Source organism: Sciurus vulgaris (assembly GCF_902686455.1).
Source record: "Sciurus vulgaris genome assembly, chromosome: 10".
NCBI lineage: Eukaryota > Metazoa > Chordata > Mammalia > Rodentia > Sciuridae > Sciurus > Sciurus vulgaris.
This window is the reverse complement of record NC_136470.1, coordinates 90,402,220-90,423,432: the sequence shown is the minus strand read 5'-3', so window position 1 is coordinate 90,423,432 and position 21,213 is coordinate 90,402,220. Positions and strand designations below refer to the sequence as shown.

Sequence of the window (21,213 nt, the reverse complement as noted above, 5' to 3'; positions counted from 1 at the left end):
TTAAAGAAACAAAATGGACTGCCACCTAATTGACATTGAAGATAAGAATGGTAGAGATCTGGTCAGCCACAAAAATTGCGAAAAGAAATTCAAGGTCCAGTTAACTTTCATCTTGAAGAAAATGAGCTCATCTAGTTTCTGCAAGTATCTGGTCTACTTTGTAGGTAATCCTTGGAGCACAAATGTATGTGCTTGGCTCTCTTAATATGATGGCATTAAATATAAGACCTGCATAAATACCTCCTCTTCTTCGAGGCCTGTACTCCTCAAGGTATCTTCTGAAAGTTGCACTTATTGGGGGTTTTGTTCAGTGAGAATAAGAGGAAGAGAAATTAAACAATGGGCTCCCCAACTCCTGAAAGTTTTCTTTCACACTGTAAATTAACACAGTAGATTTCTGGTTTCATGTCAGTTTGTTAGGAAGTTTGTTAAATTGAATATCCTGTTTGATCAACTTCAATATGGTGAAACAGGTTTTCTAGTCATGTCTGGACAGGCCTCCATGAAGCAGTGATTTCTCCAAGTCTTATAAGTAATCTCCTCTGCACTGACAAATGTCAAGCAGAACTTTTCCATTTCAAAATGAGCACATCCTTACTAGTGGGCAGAATGCACACCAGGTCCCGTTTCAGTTACAGAATGTAAACATAATGGTGGATGCACAGGGATGACATCCAGAAGTTAACCATCTCCTCCAGGTGATGTAGCTCTCACTTGCACCCTCTCCCTTGAGAATACAGCTCTTAGTGCATAGTAGGTACTCAATAAATGTGTTGAAGAGATGGCTGCACCTACACAAATATGATGGCCTTCCACGAGGGACAGGGAGGCCCCTCATCATCTGACGGTATCTTCCTTACTATTAAATTACTCTACCATTCAGTCTCAGAGAATGGCACTAAGGAGAACAGAACTTCCCAAAACTTGGGTGCCTTTTTTGTTTTGAACACACTTCCCAGGATCCGAGGGAAAAAAACACTGCAAAGAAATAAAGATAACACAATCCTCATGAGCTCAGTCTTCTCTAAGGTACTTTGTAGAGATTCAGCCCTCCCCTTCCAATTCCCTTCCATCTTCCATTAGGGTCCCAGGGGATTCTCCTACTGCTAGCTCTAGTCCTTAGCAACCACAAGAGCATCTGCCTTCACTATTCCCTAATTCTGATCCTCTTGAGTGGAATGTTAACAAAAAAGTCAAGCTTTGGTCTTGTTCTTACAGCTCTCTGAGCTCAGATCCTCCTTCACCCACCTTTAACCTGTGGAAAGGTGATGCAGGGGCAGACTGTATCTCTTCCTAAACTGCTACTGAAAGTCCCAGAATTAAACATCATCAGAGAACTGTGTGGCCACAACCTTAGGGCCTCAGGTGTTGCTCAGGGCTCAGGAGAGATAGCAGGTATCTCATCCCTGCTGCTGCTTTGGGGTAAGGTTGCTTGGTGCTGCTGCTGCTGGCTGAGACTCTTCTGCTGGTCCCAGAAGCCTAAGACACATCCAAAAAGCCCACTGCAAATTGGAATGGGCTAGTAAGTGAAAGGCTAAAGGAAAAAAACAAACTTTTTTTCCTACTATACTCTCACAACATGGAACATTTCTGTGGCCCTAGATATGTGGGGTACTCCCCAACACACACCACCAATTACTTCTGCAGTCAATTCTACAAGAGATGTCAGCTGGGTGTCCTCTAATTCAATTCAATTCAATTCAATTTTGACACTATCTGCCTGGAAATAGAGGAAGACCCCACAGGTTGAGGGCTCAGTCCCAGAAGACTGCCTAGCACCTTGGACTCCAAACATAAGCACAGGTTGTAGCCTTTGTTTCTGACCAATCAGTTGAAAATCAGGGTTCCCATGGTTCTCTCTTCAGGTCCAATCTATTGCCAGAGTGGTGAACAGAACTCAGGGAAACATACTTCCATTTATGGGTTTATTATTAGGGACACTAAAAAGGAAATAGATTAAAAGACACATGGAAGAGATGCCTAGGGCAAGATATGGGAGAAGGGGCATAGGGCTTCCATGCCATCTCCAGGCACATCAGCTTCTGGACCTCCATGTGTTCAACTATGAGAAAGCCCTCAGAATTCAGTTCTTTCCTTTTTTTTTATGGACATCGCATTAAGAAATCTGATTGATTAAATCATTAACTATTGGTTTATCGACTCAACCCTCAGCCCCTCTCCCTTCCCCAGGCAACCTTCTAATCACATGGTTGGTTCCCCTGGCAAACAGCCCCCATCCTGAGACTCCAGCCACCAGTCATCTGATAAACATGCAAAAGACACTCTTCACTTTGGAGATTTCAGATATCCAGAGCTATCTGTCAAATACATATTTCAGAATATCATAGCAAGAAATACATATGCTGCCCAGAGAAAGAGCCAGGATGCCTTTGGTTGTCATGCTGGGCCTCCATTAAGACACCTTGGCCCTGCTCCTGAAGTCAGACAAACCAGCCTTAGAGAGGTCTTACTGTTTCTGCTCTCCACACACTGCCTACAGATAAGACCTACCACTTTTTTTTACCATACCCAAAGTAGTTCTGCATCCCTTGCCAAATTTTCCTACTATGGCAGATAGAAGTAGTATATCAAATTCTGGGAGCACTGCTGCAATTTGCTAAATAAAAATGTGCTTTGTAGTCAGCAGACCTGTTGATTCACACATTGGTCTAACTGCCTTTAAAAAATATATATTACATGCTAACAGCATTATAATTTTTTCTGATACTAAGGATGGAGTTTTATAAGTGCCTTGGACATTATAGATCTTCAATTGGGAGACCATGTTTTTTGTGTTTGTTTTTATTAGGAATGGAGAGAAAGACAAGGTAGATGAGAGAGAAAAAGCAAAATATAATGCCAAGGGGTTTCAGCCTATGATACTTGGATTTGGGGCATTAAAATTATATAAAAGTAAATATGGTTTAAAAATACATAAAAATGTTAAATTTGTAATTTACCATTTTTGGTGTGTTTAATGATTTGGCTGAATACCACAGTTGCTGATTTGGGGGCATCGTCATAAAGGGGATGAATAGGGGCTGCAGTTGTAGCTCAGTGGTAGAGTGCTTTGCCTAGCATGTGTGAGCCACTGGGTTCCTTCCTCAGCACCACATAAAAATAAATAAATAAAATAAAGGTATAAAAAATACAAAAACATTTTTAAATGTTTTTTAAAAAAGGATGAATAAACAAGGTAATTTCTACATATAGAGATGTCTTTGCAAAATATAACATGGGCTAAATTAGTAAATATAGGATGTTGGTGGAATAATGCAAAGTGCCCATTATCAACCTAGCACTTGCATGCTCATTATTATGGCTGAGAACCTAATTAAAAATGTAATGAAATTTAAAATTCACTGTACACATAGTCAGAGTAGATAGAGTACCAAAGCTATTTGTGTGGGGCCTGGGAAGTCAACATTAATGACTGGCTGGCTTTTTCTATTTTTTAGTACACTGTACTAGTTAAGAGCGAGGATTGTGACTTGAGAGAGAACTAGGTCTGAGTCCTAGTTCTGACACTTTCTAGGTGAGTGATCTTGGGCAAACTGCTGAACTTTTATGTATTTCTATGAGTTTCCCCACCTGCAAAACGGTGATGATAATATCTACATCACCAAAATATTTAATAACTGGAACAGTCAGAGTACAAACCAATCAGAAGGAAGTCTGGCTGCTAGAGCAGGGGGTCCCAGAGGGTCTCTGCCATGCCGTTGTTAATCCTCTAGTTTCTGGATTTGAGGAGGACAAGACTAAGAGATCCCCAGGAAAAAGAGCTGGAAAATTGGAAAAAGAGGGTACAGAGGGTACTTGGGGAACTTGAGACAGTAGCTCTTCCCTGACCACAATGAAAGTACTTCAGTATTTTAGCAACCATTCTGGCCATATGGTTGACGGAACTGTGCCATCCTCAGGATTACAGAGAGGGTTAATGAAGACAATGTATTAAGTTTAGGGCTTAGCTACTAATAAGTGTTCAAAAAATAGTAGGTATTATTATTGCTGATTCTGTTGTTATCTGATGTCTGGTATATGGATTAAATTGTTATTTGATGTCTGGTATTATGGATTAAAGACCAATCAGAGTCAAGCAAATATTTGCATTGTCATAGATTTTTCTAACTACTAAATGATTGCCATATTCATATTATGAGAGTAAATGAGATCACTGGAAATAATATGAAAATCCAGTAAAGAATTTTAAGGAAAATCAAGAGTAACTCCTATAAACCACCCTGTAATATGGGAATACGTCTAGTTTATCATACAGTGCAAAAGAAAATTAAATTCATAAATATAATCACATCTGACAAATTATTGGCATAAAACCAGGGATGGCACAATAAAAAGGAACTGACAAAATTGATAAAATCAATTTTAGCATCCTCAAAGCAATTTGAATCTTAATTCATTGTTATAGATAATTCAAAATTCAATCGTACATTTTTACATTTCTGAGAATGCACATTAGAGATGAATATCTTTAGCTAAATTAGAAAGCAGAGGAGTTTTTCCTTATGAAATACATCAACTCAAATCTTGAGTCTTCTGAAAGCTCTGTAATACTATACAATTTAATAATTCCTCATACTATCATTGTAGAACCCAAATGAAGTGGCTATTTTAAAATCATCTGCTTATTTTTTAAAAATTCAAAAGAGGATAATTTAATGGATTTGGGGTTTGTGTGTTGTGAGCCTCAATTGTTTCTTGGCACTCAATATTAAATCAATTAAGCACATATAACTATGTCATCTTGCCGTGACCTGAAAGTCTTCAGTGAACATTTAGTGGTTTAGTGGTTTGGAAAATGTGGCTGAGATGAAGTGAAACTATTGAGTTTACTGACAACTAAAATTAACAGTATTTTCTTCTTAGGTGCTTTCTTTCAGGTAAAATGGTAAAAGGTCAACAGATTTTTTTTAATTCCATAAGGTAAAACAATTTTCATCATTGTTATGAGGGAGGTGTATCTGAGGGTTTCAACCAACTAAGGAAGTGCACCTCTAGAACTGAGGGTCTTACTTTCTGACTCAAATATATTTTTCCACATTTTGAGGGTAAGTGCAAAGCTAATTTGCATTACCGATTAATCAATATTGTACCACAAGTTCTGTTATAGCCTCAAAGGGATTTTTTCCACTCAAGTAAGTCTGAGAGAACAGAGGTTGCTATTCACATAAACTCTGTTTGAACAGAAAAAAATTTAAAATTGTACTTAGAGTAATCAGATTGTACACTGTTATTAAACATACAGTGTGCATTTATAATTTTCTGGCTTCTGTTGATTCATCAGCTTTCAAAAGGCTCAGTCTGTCTGAATGATGAAATAAAGGCAATTGCTTGCAGGGGGGAACATTGAAACCAACTGGGGATACAGATAGAAAAGACAGCTAAGGGCAAGATATTGAAGATCTGATCTCATTCACAGAGATGATATTTTGTTGGAGACACATATAACAAATAAAAACCTTGAGATCCTCACACTGTATATTCACAAAAGATGTCTTTTATTCCACAATTATTTTCTCTGAGATCTCCCCATTGATTAATAATTTGTTATAAAAATTTCTGTATAGATGTTTAATTATTATATCATAAACTGTAGCATTCTCTAATAGTGCAATTTACTTAAGCATACTTTTATTCTAACGTTTAGTCAACAGAAATTTGAGTCAGATGAGGAAAGAGACATTAAAGAGCAGGCTGTACTATATTTGCTCACTTCCTATATAGAGGATGGTGCCAATAATTATTAATAAAATATTAAATAGGATCAACATAAAAATTAATAATACTCATGAGTTAGATTAAAATAGGTGATGACAGCAGCAAATGCTCCACTTTAAGGAATACGAGTACTTTGTCAGTAGTGCACCTCCATGTTCTTTGACTCAAAGGGCAGCGTTATAGTTGGTAACTCAGTTCTCAGGAAAGGACAAGAAAAGGGAGGGAAATCCAAGAACAGGAGATCTCTAGATTTCAACTGGAGACAGATTCCACTCATATGTTCTAGAAAAATCCATGAGAACTCTAAAGACTCTGAGACTCTGATGTGACCATGAACTGGCCTTAAATAAGAAGAGATTCTTTCTGGTAATAGATTAGCAATACCCTCCAGGATGCTAAGAAGCAAAGAGCAGTTTAGTGGCTAGAAATAAGTATTCAGTCTAGGAAAGTATTATGGTTTGAATATATGGTGTCCCCCAAAGCTCAGAAGACAATGTGGAATTGTTCACAGGCAAAATGATTAGATTCTAAGAGCTGTAACCTAATCGGTGGATTAATTCATTTGATGGATTGACAATCTGAATGGATTACTGGATAGTAAATGTTGGCAGGTGGGGCATGGATGGACAAAGTAGGTCACTGTGGGTGTGCCCTTGGAGATTGTATCTTGTCCCTCTGGCTCTCCTCTCCCTCCCTTCCTCTCTCTCTCTCCTCTCTCCTCTATCTCTACCCTCTCTTCTCTCTCTTCTCTTCTCTCTCTCTCTCTCTCTCTCTCTCTCTCTCTCTCTCTCTCTCTCTCTCTCTCTCTCTCTCTCTCCTCTCTCCTCTCTCCTCTTTCTTCTTCCTGTCTAGCTAGCTATGATGAGTCCTGCAACTTTCTTTTGCCATGTCCTCCTGCCATGATGTTCTGTTTCATCTTGGGCCCAAAGTAATGGAGCTGGCTGACCAAGGTCTGAACCTCTGAAACTGTGAACTCAAAATAGAATTTTCCTCCTCTAAATTGTTCTGGTCTGATATTCTGGTCACAGCAATGAAAATCTAACTAACACAAGAAGTTAGTAAGAACAGTATTGAAGCCACAAACTTAAGTATTGTACCAGAGTTAAACAGCAACTTGATAAAACACAAAGATGGAGCTAAAAATAAAAATGATGGTAGCAACCTAAAAACTGGCATATCTCCCAAAGTACTATTTAACTATTTCACACAGGAGGAAACTTGCATTTTCTCTTTTGACATATCAAAACAACTCAATAAAGTAAAAACAAAACATCATTTGAAATTTTAATACAACATCACACCCATGAAGTTGTCATTAATTATTCAATGGAACTAAATCCTATTAATTAGCATTCATACACATTATTGAATTATTCAAGGTTAAATGGTGTTTATATTTTACAGGTACACAGCTTAAAGAAACATAAAACAGCACTGAGGAAAACATATATGTGAGTAAGTTGTTTAGCTTTCTTATACTGATTGAGAGTTTTTCATCCTTTTTCCACAATGGTACATCTACAGTAACTTTTTCTTCTTTACTCATAGTGTGACTTAGTTGACTTTCTGGTCATGCTGGTGATTTCCCTGAAATGCTCTCATTGCATTTCAGGGCTGGAAGTGCAGTCTATGGTCATGAGACACAGATTTTTCCTCCGTGCAAAACTAACAATCACCTCTGGGGGTTAAGCCTTCAACTTTACCCTTATGAATATCTCTGGATAAAAAAATCAAGTGAGCTAAATAATAAAACATGCACACATCACTTCAGTATAGCTTCTCCTCTTTGCACAAGCACACACACACATGTGCATAAATGTATGCACACATAACACTCACAAACATATAGCTTCTCTTTGCACAAGCACACACATACATGTGCATAAATGTATGGCACATATACACTCACAAACAGAGAGACAACATCCTCAATCCTACTTTGTGGAAACAATGTGTACTCTCCTTTTCTGCAACAGGATGTTTCTTCATGCAAGGTCACCTGGTGTTGTCTATGCTGATTACCAAGAAGCACAGCCCCATCCCAAAAAGTTACCATGTCTTAGGTGAATAATTGAGGACCTGGTCAGTGAACAAACAGGTCTTAAAGCGGAGGTGACAGAAATAAGAATTTCTAAACTTTATCTTATGTATTTTCTTTATTATACGTACCTGTACTTTCCTATATAGGTTCAATTACAGGCCTTCTGAATACTTTTGTCTATATTTTTATTATACTCTGGGGTAGTAGCTCTGATCTGGAACTATAAGCTTCTTCTTCTTTTTTTTTTTACTTATTTTAAACTAATACATAAAAATAAAAGTTATAGATATTAATAGGACATCATAATGTTTCAATACATGTATATACATAGTGTAATGTTTAAATCAGGTTAAACATTTATCTCCTTACTTATCACTTCTTTATAGTGAACATTTTAAACTTTTAAATCCTTTCTTTTAGCTTTTTCAAATGTATGGTACATAATTGTTATCTACAGTCATCCTACCAGGCAATAGCACACCAGAACTTCTTGCCCCTAACTATAACTTCATACCCACTGATCTTGGACTATAAATTTCTTGAGGGTAAGACCTGTGGAACTGTTCACTTGAGTAGCATGCACAATGACTGACATCTGCTAAGTGTTCAGCAAATATTTGTTGAATAAATGTGGCAGAAGGCATGATGATAGAAAGGAGGACTAGAGTCTAATATTCTGGACACCAGAATAGGTAAGGGCTTGTGATGATTTTATGAATAGGTCTTATAAAACTGTCAATAATAAATATATTATAATGACAGATCTATGTTGTATTTTATTAGGAATTATCTAGAGGAAACGAATTTACCTCACCAGCAGTACACCATTAACCATTAAGTAGAGTGTAAAGTCTTTGAATTAATCTTGTGCAGGAAAACAACTCATTTCATTTGATCTTCTCACTTCATAATTCATCTTCTTTTATCCCCTATATATTCATAAAAGCACAATTTATCATTCTAGAAAATTCTTTGATGTCTCTACTGGTCACTAAGAAGTTGTTTACTTTTTATAGAGTAGCTAGTCAAGCAAACACATATTTGAGCTCTTGATAAACTTTACAAACTGATTAAGAGTCCCTGCCCTATAGAAGAGTCTCTTGGGAAAGACAGACGTTAAAAAGACCACATTGAACAATGCCATGATTATTAATGTGCAAAGTACTGGGAGAGGTACAGGGCACTGTGGGAATGTTTAATGGGTAAAAATACAGAATGACCTGGTTGGAAGATTCAGCACTTGCCTGGGGCACCAGCAAAGGAAGACTCAGAAAGAGGCAGAGAAAGAGTGAGCACAGGACAGCATGTGTAAGGTGATAGAATGAGATCATCTAGAAAATCTAGAAAGAAGTTATTCAAGATAGATATACATTTTGCTGTATGCTGTTTCAAAAAACAGATAAATGTTTGTTCCATGCTTTTATTTTTATTTGGTTGGTGGTAGGGGGGGGCAGCCACCAGAATCTTTTAGGTATTTAGGAATTATGAATATTTTAGCTCTGTAAGGAGACCTAACCTCTAAAGGGATATCTTTAAAGCTGAGACTTAGAAGATGAATAATTAGTTGAGTAAAAAGGTAAAGGAGAGCAGAAGAATTTCCTGACAAAGGGTACAAGTAACACACACAAAAAAAAACAGAGGTGGCTGAGACCGCGGAGGTGGCCACTCATCTCCTTCCTCTCCTCCAAGGGAATTACTTCCAAAGGCAGATCCCTCCAGCTCAAGGAAAAGCAACCCTGCTGTGGAGCCATGTCAAGACAGAAACCACTAGCAGGTGGGCAGTCACAACAGCATAGACACAGGGTTCAGTCTGATGTGTATTATCTATGTGACAAAGTTTCAAATACATAATAATGCGCCAGGACCTACGGAAGAGTCAAGTGTTCCCCAGGGTTTCTCCTTCTCTGGGTCCTCAGGCCCACTGCCAGATCTAACCTCTCTCCTGTGCACATCTTTCTCTCCCCTGATTCCTTGAGAAATGAGACTTCTCCTCCTGGTTGCATTCTCTTTCTGCCCAAGTACCCTAAATCACCCAATCCCAAACCATCCCAGTTACTGTCCTTGGTCTATCTCAGATCCTTTATTCCCAGTCTTCCTGAGCACTAAGGAAACAGTATGCTTTCTTACATGTCATCTGGAGTCACTCAGAACTCTGCCCCACTACACTCTCACGTGCTCTCTGTCACCCCTTTATAGTTATTATCATGACACTCCCCATGCCCTTTGTAGTGGTAAGCTATTACCAAAGTCAGATATTCAGCCCAGTTCCTGAAAAAGTATTCGTATTCTTCCGGCTTCCCAGTCAGAAGTTTCTTTGAACTAGTATCTCTCAATTCTCAACTTGCGATGCACTCTACTACTTGCGACCCAAAGAAATACAATCCTTTATTTCTAACTCAGCACATTTCCTCCTCTCATATCCTGCCTTACCTGGCTGCAGTCTTTAGGCACTTTGTTTTCTTCATCAATCTCCTCCTGCTCACAGGAATTAACATTTAGAGTCACTGTAAAGTAGTGAAAGTGTACATGCAATTGTGGTGAAGGAAAATGAAATCAAATAACCACCCTGAGATTATATTATCAGGGACCCATTCTTACTTTATCCCAAAAATTAATCTCTATGATTTGTAATCATGCCTGATTTAGTCTTATATTTTCTTCTATTTCTTCTATTCCAACGATTGAAATATATACTGTTCAAGATATAAAGGCAGGGGAGTAAGCAGCCAAAGAGAAACTAAGAGGAGAAAAAATAATAAATTGGGATAAAAGTAATTCACAGAATGTGCACTGCCTACAAGTGAGTTTCTGAATTTTTAAACAACCAACACAACAACAGGAAACCCACATTCAATTACATAATTCAAAATGCTCATGAGATTAGAAAACAAACTAGTTGCTCAAGGGAAGAACAGTTAAAAAATTTCTGCAAGTGCTCAGTGCAAGAACACAGCATGATGAGTGAGCAGTTGCCTCAGCGGTAACTGTCGTGGGGATCCACTTCTGCAGCCAATGAACTTAGATGGGTTGAGTTATCCTAGACTGCAGTGCAATGAAAGTAATAATAGGAGGAGCCATAAAAAGTCTAGCCAAAGAGAGAGTTCTAAGTATTTTTCTTAAATCTGAAGATAAAATTTAGATAGCCCCAAAAGAGTACATAGTTTTTAGGAAATTCTGCATAAACATTCCTTTTCACAACTGAGCATGTCTGATAATGTCTAGAAAGCAGAGAGTGGTGGTAGCAATTTAGAGCATATTCATTTGCATTAGCGCCATCAGAACTAGGGTTAATGTTTTATAAAAGTTAAGGAAATAGACAAAATATTTGTGGGTTAAGCCAAGAATTTCCTCAGAAAACAATCTTGGATCCATTCTACTATAGACAGGGCAATGTGACCCTAAAGGTTTTGCCGCTGAACACAACTAAGAATGTTTTAGCCTAGAAAAGCTATGACACAACTGTTAACAAACACCTACCTAATGCAGTTATTTTAATCATCAAAAAAAAAAAAAAAAAAAAAAAAAAAAAAAACTTCAGAATATCTAACCTTGAGCAATGAAAGCTCCTGATGGCTTTTAGATAAAGTATTACAAAACTAATGCCTCTAATGGCTAAAATGATTTGGTCTATTATGTAGCACAAGTAACCAAAAGTTGTGTAAGTGTTGGAGACTGCCTTAATACAATAGTTTTGTTTTATAGTACTGGGATTGTATCCAGGGGCCCTTCATCACTGAGCTACACCCCTAGTCCTTTTTATTTTTTGAGACCGGGTCTCACTGAATTGCTGAAGTTCTTACTAAGTTCCCGAGTCTGGCATTGAACTTGTATTACTCTGGTCTTGACTTCCCAAGTCACTGGGATTATAGGTATGAGGCATTAACCTCAGCTACATCATAGTTTTAACAATGTGAATTAAAAATTTTAGTTTTGCTACAGCCCACTGGAGGCCATCAATATTTCTGTCATCAACTCAATCACAGGCCATTTGTCTACTTAAGCTCCTACTCTCTCTCTACATCAATACACATAACTAAGTTAATGCATTTTGGATGTGACAGAATGCCATAGATTGCACATCCAATTCATCCAAAGGAAATATCAAGTTATTTAAAAAATCAGACACAAGGGAGGTGTAGAATATATTTATGCTTTACACACTTTTTTACTTTTCAAGAAAAAGATCATTTTTATGGATTCTAACTCTCACAGTGATTTTGCATTTCAGTTCTGTGTAAGTAACAGAGTTCATGCAACAGCCCATAACTGATATCAGTTTAAAGAACTTTGAAGAAAAGATGCAAATATGTAACATGATGTTGTCCTAATGCAATTCTCCACAAGAGATAATAAAATATATGATGATATTCAGTTCTAGAAGTTTGCTTAAGTCTGTATTTTGTTGTTTTTGTTTGTTTATTTTCCTTTGCCTGAAGACTGATCTGGTCTGGAACTACTGTGATACTTTTTAAGTGGAATAGATTTACTACTAGATTTATGATTTTGAAGAAGTAGAAAGTAGCCATTTTAAAAAATGAAATAAAGCAGATTTGGGGACCCATCTGATAGCTCCACTGCTATAGAAGTCATTAAGGCGGGGCTGGGGAGATAGCTCAGCTGATAGAATGCTTGCCTTGCAAGCACAAGGCCCTGAGTTCGATCCCCAGTACTGCAAAAAAAAAAAAAAAAAAAAAAAAAAAAAAAGTCATTAAGGCAACAAACTGGAAAGCCGCAGTGTCCTCCATGCACATGGACACAGTGCCCTTGACATAAGGATGGAGACCACTGGTTTTACCACATAGTTTGGATATAGTATCCAAATCATTCAGCATGCTTTTCTCTATATTGCTTTGGCATCCTGGACCTAGTTACTTCTTCCCTAACTACTCAGTCATTGGTCTTAATTCATTTAACAAACAACTGAGTACTCTTTTTAGACACTATGAGTATCAAAATGAATGAGCCAGAAATTCTGACCTGAATAAGCTCACAGTATGCATTTTCCATTAGGGTCCAAGACACTCTGATCAAGAAACATGTCTCTGTTTTGTCTCTTATGTCTGAGAATGTCTATTACACCAAGTTAGGAGATAGTTTTTTCCCTGGGAAGGAACATGTCTCACAAGTATAACTAGCACAGAATTATATTACCAAGTTTACTCTACAGAAAGAATATTTGCCATTAATTCAGTGGTTGTTACACAATGCTGGTAAATTATTGTCTTGGAGTGTCTGTCACCTCGCTTGGAAGGGCTTTTAAGTTTCAGGTTTCCTTGACACCATGGCGTAATTTCCTATAAAATGCTTTACTTCTGGCCCTTTGCCAGTCCAGCGTTTTTCACTCAATGCTTCACTCCAGCAAGTTTCCTACCTGACCATTTTTGTTTCTGTGTTCCCTGCAAACTATTACAAAGCATCTGTGGATCAACACTCTGATAAAAATCCCACCATTTTTCTGTTCAGAAATCTCCAGGAATCACCCATTTCCTATACTCTTGCCACTAGCCAGAACGTCTGTCCATATTATGCCTCTCCCTACTTATCTAGCCCCACTTCTTATTATTCCAAATTAGTTATTCTACCTCAAACATCTAGAGTTTTCCTGACTCAAGTATTTGCTCCTATAGGTCCTCTAGTTAGAAAGTCTGTCTCTCCTCCAACCTCCAATTTCAAAAGTTCTGTTTAAATTCAGCTCTGTGGCTGGGGCTGTAGCTCAGTGGGTGTTAGCCTAGTTTTGACCCCTAATACCACAAAAATACATGAATAATAAATAAATTCTGTTCCTTTCTTCTGAAATCTTCCCCATATCAATTTTCTGAAATTAGTGACTATTATTAGTATAAATTTTTAGGCCGTAATCCCATTCTACTTTGAATTGTTAAATGATTCCCCTCTTTCCAACTAGATTATAAACTGTACCCAGGGCAAAGGGGCCTATTTTACAGTTGCTTTGTGTCCCCTTCTAGTTTTAGGTAGTTGTTATAAATACATTTGATGCTCAAAACATTTAAATAATTGTGGAATTAATGAATTATCACTGACTCCAAAAACATTTTTTTTTCTTTTACAGCTGGTGTCTGGCTTCTTAAGTTTTGTTTTTCTATCTCAGTGGGTTTCAAGCCTTTCCAGTCACAACCAAAAATATTCCTTTTATATTGTGACTTGATGAGCATACATATACATACACGCACAAATGAAACCAAAATTTCACAAAACAGTATACATTACTTACACTGTGCAACGTATTCTGATGTTTTCTAATGCTTTGTTTTTTAAAACACTGATCGTGCACACTAAATGGGTCTCACCACCACTAAAGGGTTATAACTATAGTATAAACACTCTCCTATTTTATTATGGTCTTGATTAATAAGAGGTATATAATACTGTTCTTAAAAATACTTAGAATAAAAAATACTGCTTGGACTACTCCATTCTGTTCCTGACAGCTGAGCTTCAATCATGATCTTTACATAATTATTGTTATTATTACTTGGTATCAGGGATTGAACCGAGGTGCACTTAGTCACTTAGCCATATTCCCAACCCTCTTTTAGATTTTATTTTGAGACAGGGTCTCACTAAGTTACTTGGGGTCTTACTAAATTGCTGAGGCTAGCTTTGAACTTGCAATCCTGCTGCCTTAGTCTCCCAAGTCACTGGGATTACAGGCATGCTGCACTGCGCCTGGCTCTTTACATAATTATCTTGAGGTCACTTTCTACCACATTCCACCACAGCACTTAGAATCACACCCCCACCCCAACTTCTATCTTTCAAAATTTGGGACACAATGATACACGAAATGTCCTCTGGAGAGCTGTTTCTTATGTTATCCTGACAATTTTTAATGGCCTATAAATAAAAATTTCCAGGCCTAATATATAATCAAACCATTTACAAATGAATACAAGTTGACTGGTCATCTCCAAGCATGCACTCTGTTGCCTGACAATCGGAAACTGCTTTGTCAAATTACTTAACCTGAGTATTCATATCTGCATTCACATTATTGATATAACACCTACTTCAAAAGATCAGTGGGGTTCAAATTAGAGCATGCAAACAGAGCTTGATACAGGTCCTGGACACAGTGCTCCATGAATGGGAGTAATGTTTTATACACAGGAAATAAGTAAATGCACTGGAACTTCATTTTAGGGTAATAAAGTAGCTTCAGTCCTAAGAACAAGAGTAAGATTACTTTTTCTCTTTAAATATCTAGATATTTTTTGAAGTTGGATGATTTATAATATAAAATCCCACTGCTAGTTTTATAGATCACAAAAATCCTGCAAGGAAGCTTCTATTTGTAGAGCTGGATAAGCATTATATAAGGATTGCCTACTGAAACTAAAAGACTGTGTATACATATGCAACGGCTTGCCTAGTCATGCTAATCTAGATTTAGATTTGTTTTGCTTGATTTTTTTTTCAAAGCACAAAAACGACCGTCTGTTGGTGAAGTGTGCTTTAAATCAGCAAGATACAGCACACGATACAGATGCATAACACAAGAGGTATATGGGGCTGCTTTCGAATAAAGTGAGACCTTTGAAGTGAAAGCCTTGGTGCAGTTGCTTTTATATTTCTTCTTACCTTGTCATTCGCACACTTAGGTTTGCCCAGTAAGTCAAGATACTTGTAAGGTGTTTTTGACTACAAGATTTTAGCAGTTAAAAGCAAACTACTTTTCCATTGAAATTATTTTTCTCCCACCTGTCTCATTTAGCAACGCAAGACAGAATATCTCCTCCACTCTCCCGTACACACTGATGCAGGCTCCACCAGGCGCTGGGAAATTGGAACCCTTTAAAACCCACTAGCCCCATCTCAGTTATTTGCTAAAGAGGGAAGATTTATGGGTTGACAGAGTCTTGGATAATTTAATCGAACCACAACAGGGACCTGTGAGGACTAACCTTCAGTCACATACACTCCATACTGCGCGTCTGTGTTGGGGGGCGCGTGGACCCAAGAGGGCAAAGAGCCAGAAACAGACCTGCAACAGGAGGCAGAGGCAGCGGAGTGGGCCACTAGCTGCGAACTCCGAGACAGGCAGACTTACGGAGCGACTTAACCCCAGCCGCCGCAGGCGCACAAACCGCGCGCGCCTCTGCCCCCGCCCGCACTGCCGACCCCCAGCTCAGAGCCGCAGCGGGGAGCAGCCGGCCCCCGTGGTCCGCGCACCCCCTTTCGTCACGTCCGGGGGCGGGCCGGGGCGGCGGGGGCGGGACCGGGTGGGGCTGGGGGGCCGGGCAGGGCGGGGGTGGGGTTGTGGGGGTGCTTCGGGTGACAACGGTCAATAATGAAGGTGGCTGCGGCGCGGTGGCTGGCTCAGCTGCGCCGGGCGGGGGCGGCGCCGGGGCCGCGCCTGTAGGAGCTCCGGGCCGGCTCGGCGGGATGGGGACCCGGCGCGGGGAGTGAGGTGGCGGCGGCGAGCGGAACTTCAGCCAGAGGGGCTCGTCTGCTCCCCCCTCTGGCTCGTCGGCCTCCACCTGCAGCCCCTGGGCCCCCGCGCCCCGCGGGGCCGCGACGGCGACGGCGGGGGCATGTGGCGCTGGGTCCGGCAGCAGCTGGTAGGTGGCCCCCGCCCCCCGACCCCTGGGCGCCCGCCCACGCGTGGCCTCTCGGCCGCTGGTGGCGGGACGGGTCCGCGGCGCCGAGCTAGGCCGCGGCAGAGGCGGGCCCCGGGTCCGGGACCACAGAAGCCCCGCGCAGCCGGGCCGCGGAGGTTGGCGCCGCGCGGTAGGAGGCAGCCGCTTCCTGCCGGCGCTTCTCGGGTACTTCCTCGTTCGCTCTGCTCCTGGGCGGCCTCCGTCAGAAGAAGGGGATCCCGAGCGGCGAGGGGGTGCCCCCTGAGGAGACGGTTAGGGCGCTGGACGCGAGGAGGTCTTGGAGAGAGAAAAGGGCTTGCGTTTCTTGCTTGTAGCAATTTAGGACAGGTGTGGGTGAAGAGCCGGGGAGGACTTGTCTTCAGCCCCCTCGTGGCACTTTGGGGTCACGATTTAGTGTTGTTTGATTGACAAGGCAGAAGATACCTTATCTCATCTACCTCTCGACCAAAGAATTTTTTACCCAAGGCCTGAGTGAGGGAAAGAATATGCCAATTTCCCATCTCCTTTCGGTAAAGATGTGCAGTACTTAGGAAGAACTAGTTTCCGTCCTACCTTGTCCTCACCCCACCCCAAGCGAAACTTTTAAATGTGAACCATACCTCCCCCTCCCCCCATTTAATCCGATTCTACTTAAGGCTGTTTGAACGAAACAGGTTTGGAACCAGTGGTTAACTTTATTCCTGGAGCACCTGAAGGAAAAGAAAAAAGAAAGAAATCTTAGGAAAGGTTGACTTAAGACATTTAAAAAAGCACCACCTTTCCCAGAATTTATTCAGAGAGGAAAATCTTTCCTGTCTTCTGGCAACTGCCACCCCAAAAATACACTACTAAGGCAACGGCGACAATTAGGACAGAAAATATTTCAGGCTGAAGAATCCTAATACCTAATAACTTACCTGTATGATGAGGTTTGTTCCTCTTTATTCTAAATCACATTAATTAAATGCTTCTACATTTCATGTTTTTGTTTACTAGTTATAAAGGCAGTGATAAATCTTAGTGAAGCAGAAACTTTGCGGGACTAAAACATCAATATCTTTTTCCCTGCTCTAAAAACAACATTTTAATGTTAAGACTAAAAAGTATGGTGTTTTTTTTAGTCAACCTTCTGTTACTATATTTTGCAATGGGTATCATTCTCAAAAAAAAAAAAAAAAAAAAAAAAACTTATAAATAAAACTAGAACTGCCTGCCACTCACTCCCTCATACAAATGTTGGCTCTTTATTTTTAGCTAGCAGTAAATTCAGGTATTCCAGATGATATGCTTTATTAGGAAACTAAGCTAATGATGTCATTATTGTTGTAATTCTTTGCCTTTGTTGCAGTAAGCTGTAGCACAGTAATTTGATTCTGGCAGTTAATTATTACAGATCTGATCTCCCCGTGCCTTTGATTTGCCAAGTCTTCATGTATACGAGATTTGATTTAAAAATCATTTACCTGCCATTTTGTATGGAAGATCGTTCTAAAGTGATTCTCTTAATGCTTTTTCTAGTAGATTTTTCAGCGTTAAGGATTTTTGTTAGCCTGAATAAAATCCTGGTTTTATAATCATGCTCATCTTCAAGACAGAAAATCTGGTAACATTTGGAAAAAAAATGGCTTCAAATGAACAGAACTGAAAGGAAGAACCAAAAGTTCTGTGGTTAATTTATAAGACATCTGTCTTACTGGAATACTTAACAAGTTGAACAAGTTGCTGTGCATTTAAAAAAAAATTATATCCCAGATATTTAGTTGCTCACCTCACTGGTTTTACTTTTACGTTATCAGATCTTCTAAGTATATAATCAGACCTGTGCCATTGTAGGACTTTGTAGCTGTGATTAAGTTTGTGTAGTCACTTAAATTATACATAAATGCAGTGAATACACAGAGTAATGAAAGTATATTTTCATATCCTAGTCATAAACAGCTATTCTAGCTATTCAGTAATAACTGGAATTAGTTACTACATCAAGAATTGTTCAATTCAAAGTCTAGGTTATACTTTCATTTGCTCAATGTATTGAGTCACCATGTACTTTAGCATTAGGTTTATTTTAAAATGAAACAAATTTGAGGACATTAAAATCACAAGGAGTTACAAGCACACTTTGTTTTATGAATCCTGAGTTTCAGCTACTTCTTACACAAAAAATTTATTACATAAACAACAACTATACTCCAGTTACTTCTTTTATATATATATATATATATATATATATATATATATAATGCTTGACTCCTTAGCTCTACAAAATATTTTTAGTACTTGACATCATGAGAAAAATCAAAGGTTGATTATAAAGTTAGTGTTTTCCTTGGGAAAGTAAAGAGAAAGAAAAGACTTTCTTTTTCTTTCTTTTTTGTTCTCTGGTTTTGGTTCACAGTGTTCAAATTATTTTATGCTAAAATTTTTTCTTAATCTTTCTGGTACAGTTTATATTATTCATAGTATACTCATTTTCCACAGCATATTGTATGTATTAACTCATTATAGTTGACAGCACTTCGATTACAATAGTGGCAATACCATTAGCTACCCACTGTATTCTACTATTTAGAACTGTATTGTAGCTATTGACCACATGTGGCCAATAAAATTAAGATGTGAATTCATGTGACTATTGGCCACCATATTGGACAGTTCAGAACATTCATTATCAGAAAATTCTATTGGACAGCTGTGATTTAGACTTTTAAATAAAGGATTTTGTAAGCATATATATTAGTTGACACATTTTTTATAGGGTAGTATAATATCATACATTCATAATACTTAGTGTGAATAGGTAGTATAGTGCACTAAATACTGGGGATACACATGGAAGTCATCGAGGACCTTACTCTGCTTAGTGCCTTACATTTGGCATATAGTAGTCATTGAGTGTTTGCTGAATAAATGATGAACAGGTGAGGTAAGAATGAATGAATCTGTAATATTATTTCTGGGTTTAAACGTAAAGTGACAATTCAAAATTGACTAGAAGAAAACTAGAAAAGGTAGCAATGCAGAAAGCACAGCTTACTCTGTCATATTAGAATAACTGTTTCTCCAAGTTTCCCATAAATGTAGTTTCTTTATATTTGTAGTGGAAGGAGCCTGATAAAATTGTCTTTGATTCACTGGGAAAAATGGGAGGCCCTTAAAGAAAATTCCCTCATTTTCTATTCTTTCACCCCTCACATTCACCACACTTGCTTATACCTATGTTTAATTCATCCCTTGTCTACCTGTCACAAAGGAAGGTGTGACCCTGCTCTTCTCCAAGCTAGTTATTCCTCTTATGCTTTTGATCCTATTCTTTGATCCTGCTCTCCATTAATTACCATTAGAATATTTGCCATTTCTCTTTTCTTTAAACCTGTAAATATGTGCAAGCCTCCCTCTGCTGTTTTCTTTGCCCTCTACCTATAACTGCCAAAATCTTTTTAGTTAAAAAAAAAAAATCTATCCTGAATAACAATGCCATCTGGTACACTTGCAGTTTGGCTAATTCAAATTGAGATCATCCTTAAGTATAAAAGAAACATTGGATTTTAAAAATAGTTTGAAAAAATGTAAAATATCATTATAATTTTATGTGTTTCTTTTTCTTCTTATAAAATGTGGTTACTAGAAAATTTTAAAGTATGTATGTGGCTTGCATGTGTGACTCATGTTATATTTTTATTAGTGCTGCTGCATGACATTAAAAGTGAGTGTGTGTTTCTGTATAGCACATTAAGTCTAGATATCTCATTTACTAGACTAGACTGTAAATATCTTAGGTCAAGGACTGTATGTTACATGTCTCTGTAACCTTGCACTCAAGACAGGAACTAGGCCCTTGTAGGTACTCACCCACCAAATGCTGGTTGAATAGAAATGAATGAATGTCAGTTTAATTCAACATCAGTTTGGAATTATTGTACTTTGTCTCTTTCCCAGGTAATGAATAATGCCTATTTGAATCTCAAGAATGAATATTTAAGAACCTAGATCTTTGAATATATGCTTTTTTATTTCTGTATTCAGACATATATTCTTAAATACGTAGTTTTTCACTTGGTTATGCAGCGGGGTAAGCAGTAACCACATATTTCTAGCAGCACCAAAGTAGAGACCTTGTTCCGCATTCTCCAAAGAGCCTTATGAATTACTGTTATTGTCATTAAATATTTTTTAGACCTGTGCTGTCCAATATGGTAGCCACATGTGACTGTTAAAGACTTGAAATGTTCCTACTCTGAATTGAACTGTATTAGGAAGTATAAAGTCCACACTAGATTTTGAAGACTTAGTTTGAGGGGAAAAGGATATAATCTCATTCATAATTTTCTGACTACATGTTGAAATTATATTGGGTTATATACATACGCAAACATAATGGCTAAATAAAATGTATTTTTAGATTAATGTTATTTGGTTTACTTTTACCTGTTTTAAAAGTGGAAACTAAGGGATTTACGTATTTGGACAGCACTGTTCTTAGGTTGTGATTATATGTAGTCTCTGTAAATTCAATGAAGTTTTCACTTCTAAGGACTTTCTAATTTCACCTGGGCTTATTTTCTTTGAGTGTTGGTCCAGTTATATTCAAGAGACTAGCGGCTTCCTGACATACTAACCAATGTGTGTAAAGGTCTGGTCTATTGGGAAGAATTCCTCAACATTAACAGAAGTGGGGTTCTAGATAACATCTAGCCATGCTGTTCTTCAGTTTGTTTCTGAAGCGGAGTGCTAATCGTTCTAAAAAAGATAATATTCATGATTAGCCTAATTTTTATTTTATCAGAAATGCATATTTCTTTCAAAATATTAAAACTAAACTCTCGATATTTGAGTTTATAG

The 21,213-nt window shown here is 38.4% G+C and overlaps 1 protein-coding gene and 1 long non-coding RNA gene across 6 annotated transcripts in view; one reads left to right on the top strand and one right to left on the bottom strand.

The window, feature by feature from the left end:
- Positions 1 to 15,983, bottom strand: part of LOC306637940 — an 85,515-nt gene extending 69,532 nt beyond the window's left edge. The window contains exon 1 of the long non-coding RNA XR_013757320.1: positions 15,700 to 15,983. This is a non-coding gene — a long non-coding RNA (uncharacterized lncRNA). The remainder of the gene's footprint in view (positions 1 to 15,699) is intronic.
- Positions 15,984 to 16,063: 80 nt separating this feature from the next.
- ATP11B (ATPase phospholipid transporting 11B (putative)) overlaps positions 16,064 to 21,213 on the top strand; it is a 117,489-nt gene continuing 112,339 nt past the window's right edge. For all 5 annotated transcript variants that reach the window (XM_079100866.1, XM_079100862.1, XM_079100863.1 and 2 more), the window contains exon 1: positions 16,064 to 16,356. In XM_079100866.1, the coding sequence (XP_078956992.1) occupies positions 16,330 to 16,356 (27 nt within the window). In that variant the 5' untranslated portion in view covers positions 16,064 to 16,329. The remainder of the gene's footprint in view (positions 16,357 to 21,213) is intronic.